This window comes from Strix uralensis, chromosome 2, assembly GCF_047716275.1.
Source record: "Strix uralensis isolate ZFMK-TIS-50842 chromosome 2, bStrUra1, whole genome shotgun sequence".
Lineage (NCBI taxonomy): Eukaryota > Metazoa > Chordata > Aves > Strigiformes > Strigidae > Strix > Strix uralensis.
In genome coordinates, this window is record NC_133973.1 from 76,954,926 (window position 1) to 76,971,317 (window position 16,392).

The following is a 16,392-nucleotide window of genomic DNA, read 5'->3' on the forward strand; positions in this document are numbered from 1 at the left end:
TTAACACCAACATACATTACTGAAAAAACCAAAAAAGTGAGGTTTTCACTGTCAATATTAAAATGAATCATCTGCATGTAAAATTACTATGACAATGTATCTCAAGCATTTTAGATTCTTTTATAATTTTACTACTTCTTTAGAAAACAGACATATGAGTGTCAGTAAATATGAAATATTCAAAAGTACTGCAAGCTATTATTACCTTTAGGTAAAATACAACATTCTCAGTAAAACATCAACTGTACTAAACACAAAGCAAAATTACCTAATTTTTCAGGTTTTCTTTTAAGTGTTCATATTCTTTAACGAACACTGATGGAATTTGGGGTATACTACAGCACTTACATTTATGCTATTAGGTGTATTTAATCTACTTCACTGTTAGTGTTTCTGAAGTTTTAAAATAAATATCCACTAACATATCCAATATTTATAGAGCTTGTTTCTTACAAGAATCTATAATATATTATAATTAATCAATTATGTCAACAGTCTGTAGCGACATTATGTTATAAAATCAGGGGGAACAGAAAGTTATAAGCTGTCAAGATATTATATTATATTATATTATATTATATTATATTATATTATATTATATTATATTATATTATATTATATTATATTATATTATATTATATTATATTATATTATATTATATTATATTATATTATATTATATTACATTATATTATATATTAACATATACCCCCACAGACATTGCCGTCCATATTTTCACACTGTCGATCATCGCATTCACAGTTTTTGCCATGAACTCTGTTGTCTCCTGGAGGGAAACAAGTGCATTGGCCACATTCACATCTCCCTGTAAGAATAAACAATAATTAGAGACATGATTTCAGTAAAGTAAAATAGATGAAATAAAAAATAAAACTTATTCTACAGCCTACCCCCCAAAGACAAACTACCAGCCACTGTATTAATTAAAGTATGCACAAAAACACTATTAAAAAGAACCAACACAGAACTGTCCCTCCTCCATGGCAACCAGAGCGAAGTGTATCACTGTTATATCTTGGTGGAAACAGCAACAACAAGCAATCATTGGCATTGTATGTTTTTCATATCTCAACTTTGCATAACAGAGCTATGGCACATGCTTAACTGCATGATTAACCTCTATAATTAATCTAAAATATTTAACACATACCTCAGAAACTCCAAAATGAATGTAATTAGAATTAAATAGTCTGTGCACAGGGCTATCTAAGATACTTTCTATTCATGTACAGACGTCTTCAAATACTCTGTCAGGCATTCGGAAAGCAAAAATCCCTATAATTTCTCTAGCCTAGACCCAAGGAAATAGAAATCAAAAGCACAACCTCTGTCAGTCATCCTTTCCATCAGCCTGTTCACAGGAGAACACCCCAGAGCTAAGATCAAGGACAGCCTTACATTGCACACATATGAGATAAACTCAGTTCAGGGTAACACTGGTTTTGTTATTTCCTAACTTGTAAGAGTTTGCCTCCACATTTTTTAAATTGTTTTAATGACACTACTGTGAGAATGCTCTAAATATGACACAAACCATTGATCAAGGTAATACATTTGATGGGCTTGGGAAAGGATATTGTGGGTAAAAAAAGGGCCACCAGATACATGGATTAGGACACAGAAAAGCCTGTTCCTCTTGATCTAATTTAATCACAGCATCAGTGAGACTCAACCTGGTCCTGGATACTGCTCTACTGACTGCAGAACCCCAATTTACAGTAGGAGAAAGCAAAAAAATCCGCCAAGTTCATTATGTAACCAAACAGTTCAGCATGTGCAACATTTTTTCACCATTTGATGAAATATTTTGTTGAATGGGAAAGGACTGTTAAGGAGAACCTTAGGGGGGCTTTTCTAACTAGGTTTGTGACAATAAAACCTTTTAGGTCAACATACTGCCAGATCATTCTTAATCTTTTTTTTTTTTTTTTTTTTTTTTTTAATTTCTAACCTAAATCTGTTACATTTGTTTTTCAAAAAAAACCCCAGTCTAATTAAGTTGGAGTAGGGGAAATCTTATTACTGATGGAAAAAATTTATAGCTGCCATACTCTTCATCTTCCCAAGCATCAATGTACATTGCACATGACATTCTGTACGTCAGGAATCAATCTAGAAGGACATTTTATGATCAACTTAAAGTGCAAGTATCTTAAAGAAGACATGCTGATAGAGAGAATTAACAGCAAATACTTCATGATACCTTTATAATACACAGTGTTAAAACTATGTCGCATTGGCAATTACATGAGGCTATTGGTTCCAGAAAGAAACTTAGAGGAAGCGCATCTACCACCTCACGAAATATAGTTGTATTTGGTAATCAGGTCAACATTTAAGATATCATTGTCTACAGAATGATTGATGTCATCTGTCTGCATTCTCTAAACTATAATTATTTGCCAAGGACAGCTATATTAGAAACTGGAAAAAAAATCATTCCTTAGTACTTAAATATACAGAGATTTTTAATTAGTCCAACTTGTAACTATTTAGGGCTTTCACAGTCTCTTTTTATGCATCCACCTTAAACAACCTGGCTACTTTTACAAAAATGTCACATCGCAGTGTCCCAAAGCACAGTCACCCGTAGACAGATAGGTACCCGATGAACAGGACCCACCTGTTGTGAAGACTCTCTAAAATAAACAAAAGAACCATCTTTAACAGTGGTATTCTGGCCAGCTAATGCTATAATAAGGAAGATGCCTGAAGGACAATGAAATCAGTTTAAGCAAGTTGCTTTGAAGAGAGGAGTCAGCAGAGATGGAAAATCCTCCAGAGAGACGAGCAAAGGAAGGTTCTGTAATGAGGCTCCTGCATGTTCTGTAATTAAGCACTGCCTTCTGTAATGCTTAATTTAATAAGTCAGAATGACCTGAGAGCCTAGTGGCTGGGCACTTGCACTGGAATGGGAACAGGTTCCTCTCAGTTCCTGCTGCAATTAGTATTTATTCATTTTAGTTAATGTGCAACAGTTTCACCAGGGGAAAAAAAAAAAAAGAAAAAAAAAAAAAAAAGGAGGAATATCCCATCCCTAGGCAGATAGGGTATATTTTTGTCATGTAAGAGATACAAGCTCAGGTTGTCTACTCAAAATCAAGCACAAAGGCGATTTAGGCGCTTCTCAATCTTCTCAGCTAATGAATAAAACACCAACACATACATTCAAAAAGCCCAAATTCCTTGTTGATATCTGTGCCTCATATTTTATTTTGGTGTTAAGTTCAGGGTATGATTTAGATCATCTGACTATGGACCTCAGCAGAACTGAAAGTGTCTTGAAAATGGATAGAAACCTCAGTCAGTAAGTGCTCTGGAAAAGGATTTCTCTGAGCTGTTTCTTTACTTTTAAATATGCAAAGATACAGTTATAGTAGTTTAGTACACTGCTGCTGAAATTGATACTCATATTATTAGTTCATCATTCCTTTTCTTTTACAAATGTGACAAAATCAGCACCATGAATATGAGAAGTGAATTTAGTGGTGGCACTAAATAATTGCAACTTCGTACTGACTTTAAAAGTATATTTTACCCCCAAAAGTACTGAGATTTGGGTTAGATTATGTAAAGTGGGCTCAATCTGTGGAGATAATTTAACAGTGAATTAAAGTCCTATTGCTTCTGAACAGCTAATTACATAGGATGTAGTAAATGTAAACGTCAAAGGCTCAGTTTATCACCATATAGATAAACACAAAAAATAATAGCATTCTGCAGCAGTAAATGTCAGATTGCTTTTCTGGGAAAAACAGGATAAGATATTTGCAGGGTAAACTTGCTTCAGCCATACTACCACTTTGCCAGATGTATCTGCTACTGAAATAACAGAAGCCACACCTTATTCTGTGACCTTCTTCTCTTAGTTATTGTGCTAAAATACTTACCATACAAATTCAGTCATTCAAAAGTAAGTTGAAGCTCACATTATACTGAAAAGGGATCAGCACTTTACTAAACATACTCTTTCTTTGTCTAGAATAATAGGTTTACCATAGCAACCTGATTATAGAGAGAAAGCTACTGCCAAACACATCCTAAATTCTCTTTAAATTCCAGGGCATACAGAAACAATTAAACACAGGAGGACTATAATATTCTGCACTTTTCTCAACTGTCTGTGCAAGAGCTACACTTTATAAGTAAAAAGAAACAAGTTCACCTCAGACATTTTATAGCAAGTGGCTTCCTCTCCTCCTTGCTAAACAGGGAGAGTAAATTTCATTGTCTAATGACTTCAGAAGAAGGAAGCTTTATGATGGAGGTTGCATTAGCTATTAGCATTGAAAAGCTTAACCTACTTATCGCAATGCAAGATTCCAGAAACAGAATAATTATACAAGACATTTATTTGTCTACAGTCTTAATATTTCCTTGCACTCTTTCCTCCCATTGAAGTCAATAGGAGTATTAACTTATTACTGATAATTGTTATTACTTGAAGACTGAAAAAAGACCAGCTTAGGCTGGGTTTTCTTGTTTTTAAAGGGAATTAAAGTATCTCATTAAAACACATAAGTTTGTTAGAAAACTGACTAGAATTCTAAAAATCTGTGCCTTAAGCATTTAGCTTTTGAGTTTATTCAGCACTTACTATACCATTTTTTTATTCCTCTTGTCCAACATTTATGAAAGCATAACTAAAGTAAACAGTGCCTAGCACTTATATTAAACCTGCTCCCATGCAAATCGCTGTGACCATTAGCTGCATGCATTCAAGCTGACTGAAAGTCTCTTTCATACAGGTAATTTTCATTTTAAAACACTCTGGTAGAAGTATATAATTTGTGTAATAAAACATTTTTTCCCTGCTATTACCAGCAAAAATATCAGGAAGAAACAGTAATAGCTTTCAATGTAAAAATAAACACTGAATATAATAAGAGGTACTTCATTGTCTTTTCCTGTCTGTAACTCTACAACATATTCTTCTGTGCATGGTGCTGAATTTTTATCTTCTAAATGAAAACAAATAAAGAAAGTAATTTCTTAATTGTTTATTTTTGTTTGGTTTTTTAACCTGTAAGGAATACAGCACCAAATTGCACTGACTTTGTGGTAAAAGCAAACCAGGTTCATTGGTACTTCTGACAGACGGTGTTCCAGGCTAGTGATAAATAGAAGGGAATATGCCTTTAGGAAGGACTTTTCTGCCCCATGGCTGTCCCAGGCTTAACATCTGAAAGCATTACCTATCAGAAATTGCAATTTCTTTGTTATCAAGCAATCTCAGGCAACCTGAGCACATACAGTAAAGCTGCTGTGTCTTTCTGACAGCAGAACCCATTTCATGCTGGATGGGAACAGATGATCTAAAATGATGTTCAGAAATGGTAAATCAGGGAAGTGGGATGGGAAGATTTGTACTGAAGATCACAAAGTTTCAGGGGACATAGTGGGTGGGGGGAAGCAGATGTGACTTAAGGAAGTAATAGATAGGATGTAGCAGCTTCAGGTAAGGAAAATGAAAATTCACTGAGTGGTGGAGGGAAGAAAGACCAGTAAAGGAAATAAATAGTACCACAAAATGGGCAAACAAAATGCAGCACTTGCCAAAAATAGGGTGGACAATCACATCATGCCTTGCTCAGTCTGAGGCGTTAAGAGCAGTGCAATCCAGCTGAGCTTGATCAATGTGGAGAAATTTATAGACTCAAACAGAAAACAACTAAAGACTTCTCAGTGGGCACACATAGGGTTTTTTTGTGTCTGTCCTATTCCCAAAATGTCCTGGAATGACTTCCCACACCTAGAATGGCTTCTCATTTAAAAGAGAAAAAAAAAAAAAAAAGTCAAAATATTGTACTGACTAGACAAGAAGTAATTCTGCCTTATACATGAAGTGATTCCCAGCTTTTAAAATGCTGGTTATTCTTAGACCTGGTTGGTTGGATGGTTTAAGAGGTGCCAGAAAAACTTGGAAGCATTTTTAATATGTGCAAAAGTATCCTTGGAACCTCTTTAAACACTTGAATATCTAGCTGATCTCACACAAACTGAAAATCTAGGGATTAGTTTCTTACAAGGATTTTGGGCAAGCAAGAGCAATGTTCTACTTGTAATATATGAACAATGTCATCTGCAACCTCTAGTTAAGTTGGGAGAAAAAAATAAGTTTTCCCCTTCTAAAAAAGCTTTATGAACTTAGTACAGTTCTGTTTGTCTCCAATGCTCCAACATGTCTGAAGTTTTGTGACAAAACAGCTAGATAGGCCAGCATAACTGGTGCTACCTCTTTAGCAAAAGGAGTTCAACGTCTACATGAACAAATCCATTCTGCTGGAGCTTTCTGCACTGAAGTGCTATTTTACCATCTCAGAAAAATGAAGAATATGCAAGCACTTAAAAGCAGTTTGTCCTCTGTACAGAGTGCTCAGCTGTCACTGCAGAGTGAGGAAGGTGCACTGTGCTGCTCATCACAACCTGACGACCTTTATCACAGGTAGCAATGTCAGTTCATTCCTGGTGAGCGGCACAGTGACGCGAACAGAGGCGTACATGAGATGTATCCATAGTGTGGCATCCTGGCTCTGCTGTGCTCTGCACCTCATGAGCCTTTGCAGGAAAGACAGAAAGCCAACAGACCAGGAGAGGACATCTTGTACAGCAATTTCCTCGCATTTGAACCATTAGATGGGCATATTGATGGTTTTGTATTTTAACTGAAGCTACAAGAACCACAAAGGATTTCTTTTCTTAGTGTGCACAGGATTGCTCTATTAGACTGTTGGGGGTTTGGGATAGAGGGCTTGGTTTTGTGGAGATCTTCTGGTGAAAATTGGGTGTTCCACACCAGGTTCAAGCAACAAGCACTTTTTTTTCTGCAGTATATTGTGAAAAATAAAATTGTGCATTTATTTCTTCATACAGAAGAAAAATGGGCTGCAACTATTACAAGAACAACTAATTGTTTGGATTTGGGTTGGGAACTAACTTTCTATTTCTAAATCAATACACAGAAAACAAACATGCCTTAAGTCTACTCATAAAAAGAGATTATTTGCAGCATGACTGACCCAAGACCTCAGCTAAACATATAAAACACATAAAAGCTCCAGAGAAGAGCTTAGCTGAATCATACAGACATAAAATGAAATGAAAATTGCTTTAATAAATCTAATTTCCAAACTTCAGATTTTTGAACTACTTTTTTTCAATAATTTTGTACACTGAAGCAAACTTTTATCATCAAGCTCTGAGATTTTTATTTAAATAGCACCAACAGTAGCTAAAGCATGTAATTGGGTTAAATATCTCTGTTTTCCTTAGTCTTACTAGGCACCTCTCAACTGCAATAACTGCATCAGCTACTACATTAGTACTATCAGCGAGGCTGAAGTAACTGCAAACAACTAACCGTTATCATATAAATATATCACACAGAAGACTTGCATCCATAACTGCTAACTTTTTGTTCCAGGTTGCATCACCTCACCTTAGGCCCATATGTGGTTTCAAAGGCCAGGATACTTTCAATAATTGCTTATGTTGATACACCTGGTTTTATGTTAATTTCCATATCATGCTTGGAAAACATACTCCAAATCTGTGTTAAGTGCTCAGTGACACTGGGCCATCCAGTGCTACATGGAACATCATGGTCCCAATTGAAAGGGCTGGGAATGGGTTGAAAGGCTCACATGGTGTGTGCAATGCAGGGAGTGTCACAGTGGCTCTAGGGACTTTGCTGTGTACAGCTTCTCTTACCCTTTTCCTTTAGGAGAAAGTACCTAAAGTCCCATGTCTGCTCATAACTTACACTGTCTTGCAGTGGCTGTTGGTATAAAAATTTGGCCTAAGGAAAACAGCAGAAATTCACAAATTAAGAAATTCTTTTGTTAAAGCTGCCTGAGACTTTCCACTATCATGTGTATGTTTTTTGAAGTTGTTCATTAGTAGAGAGTACCAAGCTGTCCTTCATATAATAATGTGTGTGTGTTTTTCCTCAGACAGAAAATGTATGCTTCTTTTAATTGTTTAAAAGTTGAATTGCTTTATAATGTAAAAGACTATTAAAAAAGTTTTTTCTTATTAACTTAGTTTTTCCTTAAGGGAGGAAAAAAAAAAAACCCAAACCACAACACAGAAAACAAATATCCCTAAAACAAAAACCCTGGAGAAATAAAAGATATGTTACCCAAACAACAGAACTCTCACAACACTGGAAGCAACTGAATACCCAGGATTGTAAAAGCAAGCGTTATGCAAGAGCAATTGCAAATGGCTGAGACTTGCCCTCCGCTTTAGTACACACAGCATGTATGACTGGAAGCCTAATTGCACAGTTGGCATATGGCATCTGAAGTAAATGCTCTTCCTTTGTGACAGCCTAATAGTGAAATACTTCTTTAGATAAATCCACTCAACAGCACCACTTTACAGATTTAGCATCAGATAGTCTTTTACAGCTCTTGCTGATCAGCACTAGTGATTTGTACCTTCTTTTCCACATTGCTTTTCTTTTCCTCTTTTTTTTTTTTTTCTCCTCCCTCTCTTTAAACATTTAGGTAAGAAGCATTACTGTGTTGCTAGTTTCCTTTTCAGATTGTTAACTTGTTGACATCTGCTATCATCATCAAGCCGGCATGTCTCCTCCATCTGCCTCCTCTCAGAAGCAGTGCTTTGAGGATACACTCCTTGAAGGCTGCTATTGTGTCTCTGCACAGCCAACACAGAATTTCTAGAGGAGTTCTAGAAGAGGAGATGTCGAGAACACCCCTGCCCCCTTTGCAAGAGCAAGATTGTAGCTGTATGCCTCACTTTTCCTGGTGACATCTTCATCAGGTCTCCCATTGGGGGCATGCCCTTGACAATTCACTCACTATATTAAGGGGACAAGTAGGACTACGAAGGCAATTACTTCTCTGTTCAAAAGAAATGTGATAGTCAATGTCACCCCACAAAGGAGATATGTGTGAAGAAGACAAGAAAGAAGGTGGCAAAATGCTTTCTAAAGAATGTGTAGTTAAGGCAGAGAACAGTGGAAATGGAAGAGGAGGAGGAGGAATCCGCTGGGAGAAGAGAGAAAAACGAGACAGCATGGCAAATATCACTCCAAAGATGTAAAATCCCTACAATTCAGCAAGTCATCATCTGATTTATTTCTACCCTTCCTCCCCTCCTTTCTCACCCCAATAAAAATAGTTCCTCTTTCTTCCATCAGCCTCTTTCTTTTCTGCTTTTCTCTCTACTCTTTTTTCTCTTTCCACTTTGTCCAGTGGCCCCTCCCCTCCTTTAAAATGCTGGGTACTGAACATTTTGTACTTCTACAGATCACCTCATCTTTCAGATCACCCCATGTTACCTTCTCTAGCTTGCACTGAGCTCTGTCTTTTCATCTCTTTTTCATTATTTCCCTCCAAAATGCTTTCAATAACTCAAACTATCAAGAAGAACTCCTGTAAAGAGATGCCAATAAATCAAGTAAAGGATACGTGGCATTCTACTAAAACTAACATCTTCTCCATAGAACATGAAAAATGAAGTATTGTGTTTGATTTAAAGGACCTGACTAGAGAATGCTTTTCCTTCAGCTTGACAGGTATCAGGAAAAATAAGTCTCATTTCCCTTTCAGACTGTCCAACTGTCTGAAGCTTACCATAAGCTGTTGTAAAATATTTTCTAGCAAAATCCAAACATAATAAAGAGGCAAAATCCAACAGCACAAGATATATGAAACACAAAGACATTGTTCAAGAAGCTGTGATGGCTTTTGAGCCATTTACAGCTTTATACATTTGACTGCCTTATCACCCAGAGGATTGACTGCTTACCCCTTTTTTACATGATCTGCCATGTAATGAGTCATAGCACTAATTCCACAGAGATATTTAATTTGCAGATTAATTTACTAGAAAATGTCAACTGCTTTGTGGAAGTTTAATCACCAAAATGTTAACCTCGTTCACTTCCTGCTGATGCCTGTTGTTTATTAGGTAGTAAATTTCAAGATATTTTAGGGTTGTAATACAAGCCTATCTATTAAAACGTTTAAACTCCTAGAGACTCTGCTTTTTGAAGCTTTAGCCAAGATTAAAGAGCTTTATAATGACAAAACAACAATATGAAAAGATTCAACTGCATAGCAACCATCAATATTATTTGCAGATAACAGACTGCTAAATTCAGAAACCATGGCAACAAATGACATCACACTGTATCTACCTTATTGATTAGCTTTCACCCCAAGATTTTTTCCAGAAATGAAAGACATTACCTAGCAACTGCATCATCTACTGAGTTGTTCCAAGTTAAAATGCTCTTACCTTCACTTGTAAGCAAATTTTTCCTTTTTGTTGCCAACTGGCCAGATTGTGCACTAGCCTCTCGTTACAAGGCTCTCTATTTAATCTGTTGTAAAGACACTGCCTTATGGCTCCTAAAATCTTTGCCCCAAATGTAATTGCATCTGTGAAATAATGCTCCTTCCCAGCACCCAGAAAGGTTGGCTCTGAGGAAAAGTATGTAATGTCTAAAGAGGGAATTAAAGGCATGATCGTAACAGCTTTTAAAATGCAAACTTTATTTTTAGAAAACGATACAATCCTTCATTTTCTCACTCTCTGATTTCAAGTATTAGTAGTAAGTTCTTTGTTGCAGGTAACCCTGAGTATACTGATTTCAGGAAGAGTGCATAGCAATAATAAAACAGTGAGCCAGTGAGTTATCAAAGGAGACCAGCCAGACACATTATGTATCACCCTACAGTGTACTTGTTTAAACTTCTTGAAAGTAATACCATCTTTGCTCATCTTGATAGGGCACCATGAGCAGGCAAGGACACTGTCTGTTAAGACTGATTTAGAGAGAACAGGTATAACTATGAGCTTCGCATATTTATACTCAGCCTCCTTTTTGGAGGATGTGAACAAAACCCAGCAATTAAAGACAGTTAGCAGTTTTCAAGCCAGTCAAAACAAATGCAACAAGTAATTAAAGCCTACCAGTGAGGTCACACTATTCCTGTAATATCTGCCACAGAAAAGATGGATTTGTGATCAGTCTCCAAACCTTCCTGACAAACACAACAATATTTTGAAACACTAAAATTAAGGTATTCTATTTTAATTAGTTAACTCAAGCCACTGTTATGAAGAGCCTAATACTGAAACAACTGCTTATACATTAATATTGTTGCTAGTTCTGAGAGCAAGAAATCAGGTTTATAGTGTGCACTAGGCACAAAATTTCTAGAAGGATCACCACTAAATAAAACATATGCTCCTGACAAGATTTCTGCTTTAACTGGAACTGACCTTCATTTTGACAATCAGTCACAAGCAACAGATTTACCTGTGTGCTTAAGTCGGAACTACAAAACACAGCAGTCTCACCGTGCAGCTGCCTGCCCCTTCTCTACCACCTGCTTTCAGTCCTGACCTGCATTGCCATCAGCTACTCTGTGTCTGCTCTCAGTGGGACAGCCCACTGAAAATGCTGACAGCCAGGAAATGTGTCTGGAAGAGCCTCAACCCTTGGTCAGTGTCACCCACTGGCCAGGAGAAGAGGAAACGTCACTGATGAGCAAAAGAGGTGCCTGAAACTGAATGGAAACTAGGGACCAGGAAAGTATTTTTCACATCACTTCAGGGACTTCTATACTACCACACAACATGAACTTCTGGGAGTGCCAGGGAAGGTTTATATAACTCACAATTCTTCCTATAATTCTTCTCTCAAAAGAGGGAGAGAAAGAGAAGAAAGAATCCAACATTCCCCAGAAAGCATTAAAAGCTCTCCAGCAGATGGAGAATTCAAACCATATGACCAGTCATTAGTCCCTTCAAAATTTCAGTCAGTATGATTTTGAGGAAAAATGGTCACATAAAGTGTCAGTAATATGCTTGATATTAAATACTGTGTATCTTTTGTTTTAAGGATATGGCTACTCTTCTTTGTCTTTAAAAGTCACTGTTTAAAAAGTGAGAATTTTATCAACATTAATATATGGAAAAATTTAAGATTAAAATAAAAATAACAAAATGTCAATTTTTTATAGCATCGGAAACATTCTGAAGTCAAATGAAGCAAAAATAGAAAAGCTAAGGTCTATTATATAAATCAGAGAGTAAGAGGATCTTTTACAACTGATTAAAAATGTTAAGACTGTAAAGCCTGATAAGTAGTGTAGGGAATTCTATGCTAAATTGAAAACATCTATCCTCTTCTGTTTTGGAAATAAGTATAGATATTACACAAAGTATTGCTTTGTCAATCTCCTCAGTCATCATGTAAGAACACAAGGACAACACAGATAGTGCTTTCTACAGACCAATTGCTTTATTAAATATTTAAAAATTCATCAGAAATAAGATTGCTGGCTAAAAAAGCAATCCCTTCAAGGAAAAAGCAATATTCACTGCAACAGTTTCTAAAAAAATATCTGCTAAGTAAAAGAACAAGAGAAACCTAGACCTAGCCAGTGAACTGAGTGGTTCTGAGTAGAGAAAGAATGCATCAAATCCATCTGCTGTAGCAATTTGTGCGCCTTTTCTCCCCCAAAATACTTCGTCTAAGCAGGTCCACTAAATTGTAAACTAAAACTGCCTATTCCCCACCAATGAATATATGAAGAACATGGTGTTTCCAGAGATAGCAGTCATTATTACAGAAATCCGAAGATTTAGGAGAAGTTTTTTGCAACTTCAGAGCAAGGTTACTCCAGTGGAAAGGAAAGAAAGAACTCAACCCTTCAGATAAACCAGGCTTGTGAAATAAACGCTACAAAAGTCAATTTCAGTACTTTTTTAGCCTTAAGAAAAGGTCACTGATAAAATAGCCAGTGACAAAGTCAGCAAAGCAGAAACACAGTGGAGATCTCATGTGAATTTAAAGGTGGGAGAGGTTACTGGGAGCTTTTTCTTTCTTTTTTTGTGCTTTTGCATTTAAAGGTAGGAGTAGGAAAAGTTATCTAAATGATTGCTAAGGCAGCAAAAGATGGGACATGGAGAGAAGACCATTACAATGACTAGTTACATTTTGGTAAGCACACTCTGGAATATGTACATGTAAGAAATGCAATCTAACAGGTTTCACCAAAGAAAAGATCCCAAGACTAAAGCCACAGCTGAGGATGAAGGCAAAATTTGGATGGGGAATGAAAAGGCATGAGAGAAGAGGGAAGGCCGGATGTACTGAAAACTTGCAAATCTGGCAAACAAGAAGATTTTGACAGCAGATTCCTAGATGAGGAGAATGGGAAGCATCTGGCCATGAAGTCAGGATACGAAAGCAAAACCAGTAACAGAGAAGAATCAAAATCACGGGATAAGTTCAGAGTGCTCCAAGCACCCTGAAAAATGAAGAAAAGAAGATGTGAATGGAAGGAAAGAAGAGCAAAGACACCTGCAAATCACAGAATCATTTAGGTTGGAAAAGACCCTTAAGATCATCAAGTCCAACCATTAACCTGCCAAGTCCACAACTAAACCATGTCCCTAAGTGCCAAGTCTACATGTCTTTTAAATACCTCCAGGGATGGTGACTCAACCACTTCCCTGGGCAGCCTGTTCCAATGCTTGACAATCCTTTAGGTGAAGATTTTTTTCCTAATACCCAATCTAAACCTCCCCTGGCACAACTTGAGGCCATTTCCTCTTGTCCTATCACTTGTTACTTGGGAGAAGAGACTGACACCCACCTCACTGCAACCTCCTTTCAGGTAGTTGTAGAGAGCAATAAGGTCTTCCTTTATCACTGAGGAACATACAAGGGAGGCAGGTAACTATCAGAGCTCACAGAAGAGTAAGTAGGTGATGGTGTGAAAACAGGAAGTGAGGTCATCTGCCAAATGAAAGAACAAAGGAAGAAGGAAAACCTGTGACTGACACTCAGCAAAATAAGGCAGATTAATCTCAAAAATACAAGGGTATGCAAAAGGGGTGAGGATGAGTATCTCTGAGGAAGATTCTCCAGCAAGTGGAAACCCAGGGGTCCTCAGGAAATTGTGTCCAATTTGCAGAAAAGAAGTGGCATTAAAAGAGACAACCACTAGCTCAAGCAGTGGTGTGAAGAGAGAAAAAAGCTGTATTATCTTCTAAAAGCAAAATAACATCTGTCCAAGTCAAAATTACTTTATCTATGGGAAGAGCCAACACATTTTTCCATAATAATAAATAATCAGACCCCATTTCCAAAGGAAGACAGCTCTGATTAATCAAGATATTCACCTTGCTGAACTATGAAGCAATGTATCATTTTACAGACTGCTGAGTCTACAGAAACACTATTTCCTGCACCACCATGGTTCAGAACTTTGCCAGCTGATTTTTATTGTCTAAGAACAATTTTTCTGTCACTGTTATGGCCACATTTTCTCTTACACAGCGGCACCAAACCACCTCTGAACTGCCATGGGTTGTAAGGATTGAATGGTGGCCATAACATGTGGGAAGCACGGTGGCACAGTTAGAGATCTTGTGCCGACCTGGAGAAAAACAGTGTTCCCCCTTGGCTGTTCAGTCAAGCTAGATCTTTCTTTCAGTAAAAACAACCATCCCTCTATGCTTACTTGTTATAATTAGAGAGGGCATCAGGGATCATGGTGCATGGTTGCACCTTCTGAGTTTCACCATGGATCTGAATTTAGGCAAATCATTAGCAATACACCTTCACGTATACAAGAATGAAGTGGGATTACAGCAGCCGAGAGCAGAGCACTAGCAACCAGTGTATTAAAAGCAGTCAGCGTGCAAAGTAGTGTTATGAAAAAAAAAACCAACACCACAGAATCACAGAATCACAGAATCATTCAGGTTGGAAAAGACCCTTGGGATCATCGAGTCCAACCATCAGCCCTACTCTACAAAGTTCTCCCCTACACCGTATCCCCCAACATCTCATCTAAATGACCCTTAAACACATCCAGGGATGGTGACTCCACCACCTCCCTGGGCAGCCTATTCCACTATCTGATCACAACCTATGCCTTGCAAGAAGGGGAAATCTTCAAAGAGCTTCTCCAGATGGAGAAAGACAACATGGGGGGAACTGCCCCTTACAGCTGCAAAATACCCTTTACCAGCTGACAGAAGCTCTTGTGCTGCTGTGAAAGTCAGGCACTCCTGGCCCTTGGCTCCTGCTGCACTCAAAGGAGCCACAAGAGCTGGCAGGTCTTGGTTTGCATGAGAGGTGATGGCTTGCAGATGCTTGGTGCTTGTAAGTCCACCAGCTCTGATGTTCACAAAGGTATTGCCATGCTTGGGGCAGAAGGCACTCCTGAGTCCTGCTGAGCCCTGAGCTCCAGGGCATCTTTTGACAGCAGCAGGATCCAGTCCTGGTGGAAGGCGGCTGTTCCCAGAGTGGAACTCTGCTGTTGAGCTTAGACCTGTATATCCACAACAAGCACTGGAAATGAACCAGGCAGCTTTGCAGCAAGTGTAAAGTAGCATTTGTTGTTCATGGCTTTCAAGAAAGAGATTAAACTGGTATGAGGAAGCAGACAGCAGGCAAATCCCAGTGGTGAGAAACATTATTCCAGATCTAGGATGCCATCTCTGATTTTAGCATGGCATGAACTAATGCTAAAGTCTTGTTTGCTCATACAGATTTTTGCAGACTATCAAAAATTCTTCCCAACCCTTTTCCAGGAAATGTCAGAGTTCTGTTTAGCAAAACAATAAAAAAAAATAAAACCAATTACTGCTAACCAGATTGAACACAATGAGTTTGGCAAGATCTGTCATACCTGATTTCAGCTGTAAATCAGGCCTAGATGGAACATTTCACCCATATTATAAACATCTTATTAAAGAAACAAATTAGGTCTGGTATTACCAGTTTAAATTTGTCAGAATTGCTTTAAACACAGCATGTATGTGGGATTTACTTTTATTGCTGTTTTAGAGAAAAGTTCCTCAAATTACTCAGACAAATAAAAGCAATAGTTTAATGCGATGCTTAAAAAGCAATTAATTCTGTAGATCTATTTTTTAAGCTAATAAAGGTTTTGTTTTGTCTTGCTTTGTTTTTAACAGCAAGCAATAATGAATTAAACAGCATTTCATTGAAAAAAAAGTGGATTGGCTCCTCTTTGCTAATATTGTCGTAAGAATTATATTTAAGCCTCCTCTCAGTAGTTCCACGAAACTGAAAAACTGGTGCGTTATTAAATTCCTGTGCCGCAAAATGTAAGGTCCCAGCAACTGCTTGGATTTTAACCCTTCTCCCCAGGAGCCTGAGTTATGGCAGAGCACTGGCAGCAGCAAATGAAAGGCTGCCACAGAAGAATTAGTAATTTTGCTGCTATTTTCATTTCCCCCTCCTGGAGTGGGGAGGCTAGTGAGGCTTGGTGCTGAGGAAGTGGGAAGAGATAAGGAAAATAATCAGTAGAACTCATTATTTTTCTGTGAGAAAAAGTGGGAGGCATAA

General features: G+C 37.6%; 1 protein-coding gene across 1 annotated transcript in view; it reads right to left on the reverse strand.

Annotated features, from left to right (window-relative positions):
- Positions 1–16,392, reverse strand: part of ITGBL1 (integrin subunit beta like 1) — a 153,935-nt gene that overhangs the window by 20,606 nt on the left and 116,937 nt on the right. The window contains exon 8 of the mRNA XM_074859328.1: positions 709–825. Coding sequence (XP_074715429.1) covers positions 709–825 — 117 coding nt within the window. The remainder of the gene's footprint in view (positions 1–708; positions 826–16,392) is intronic.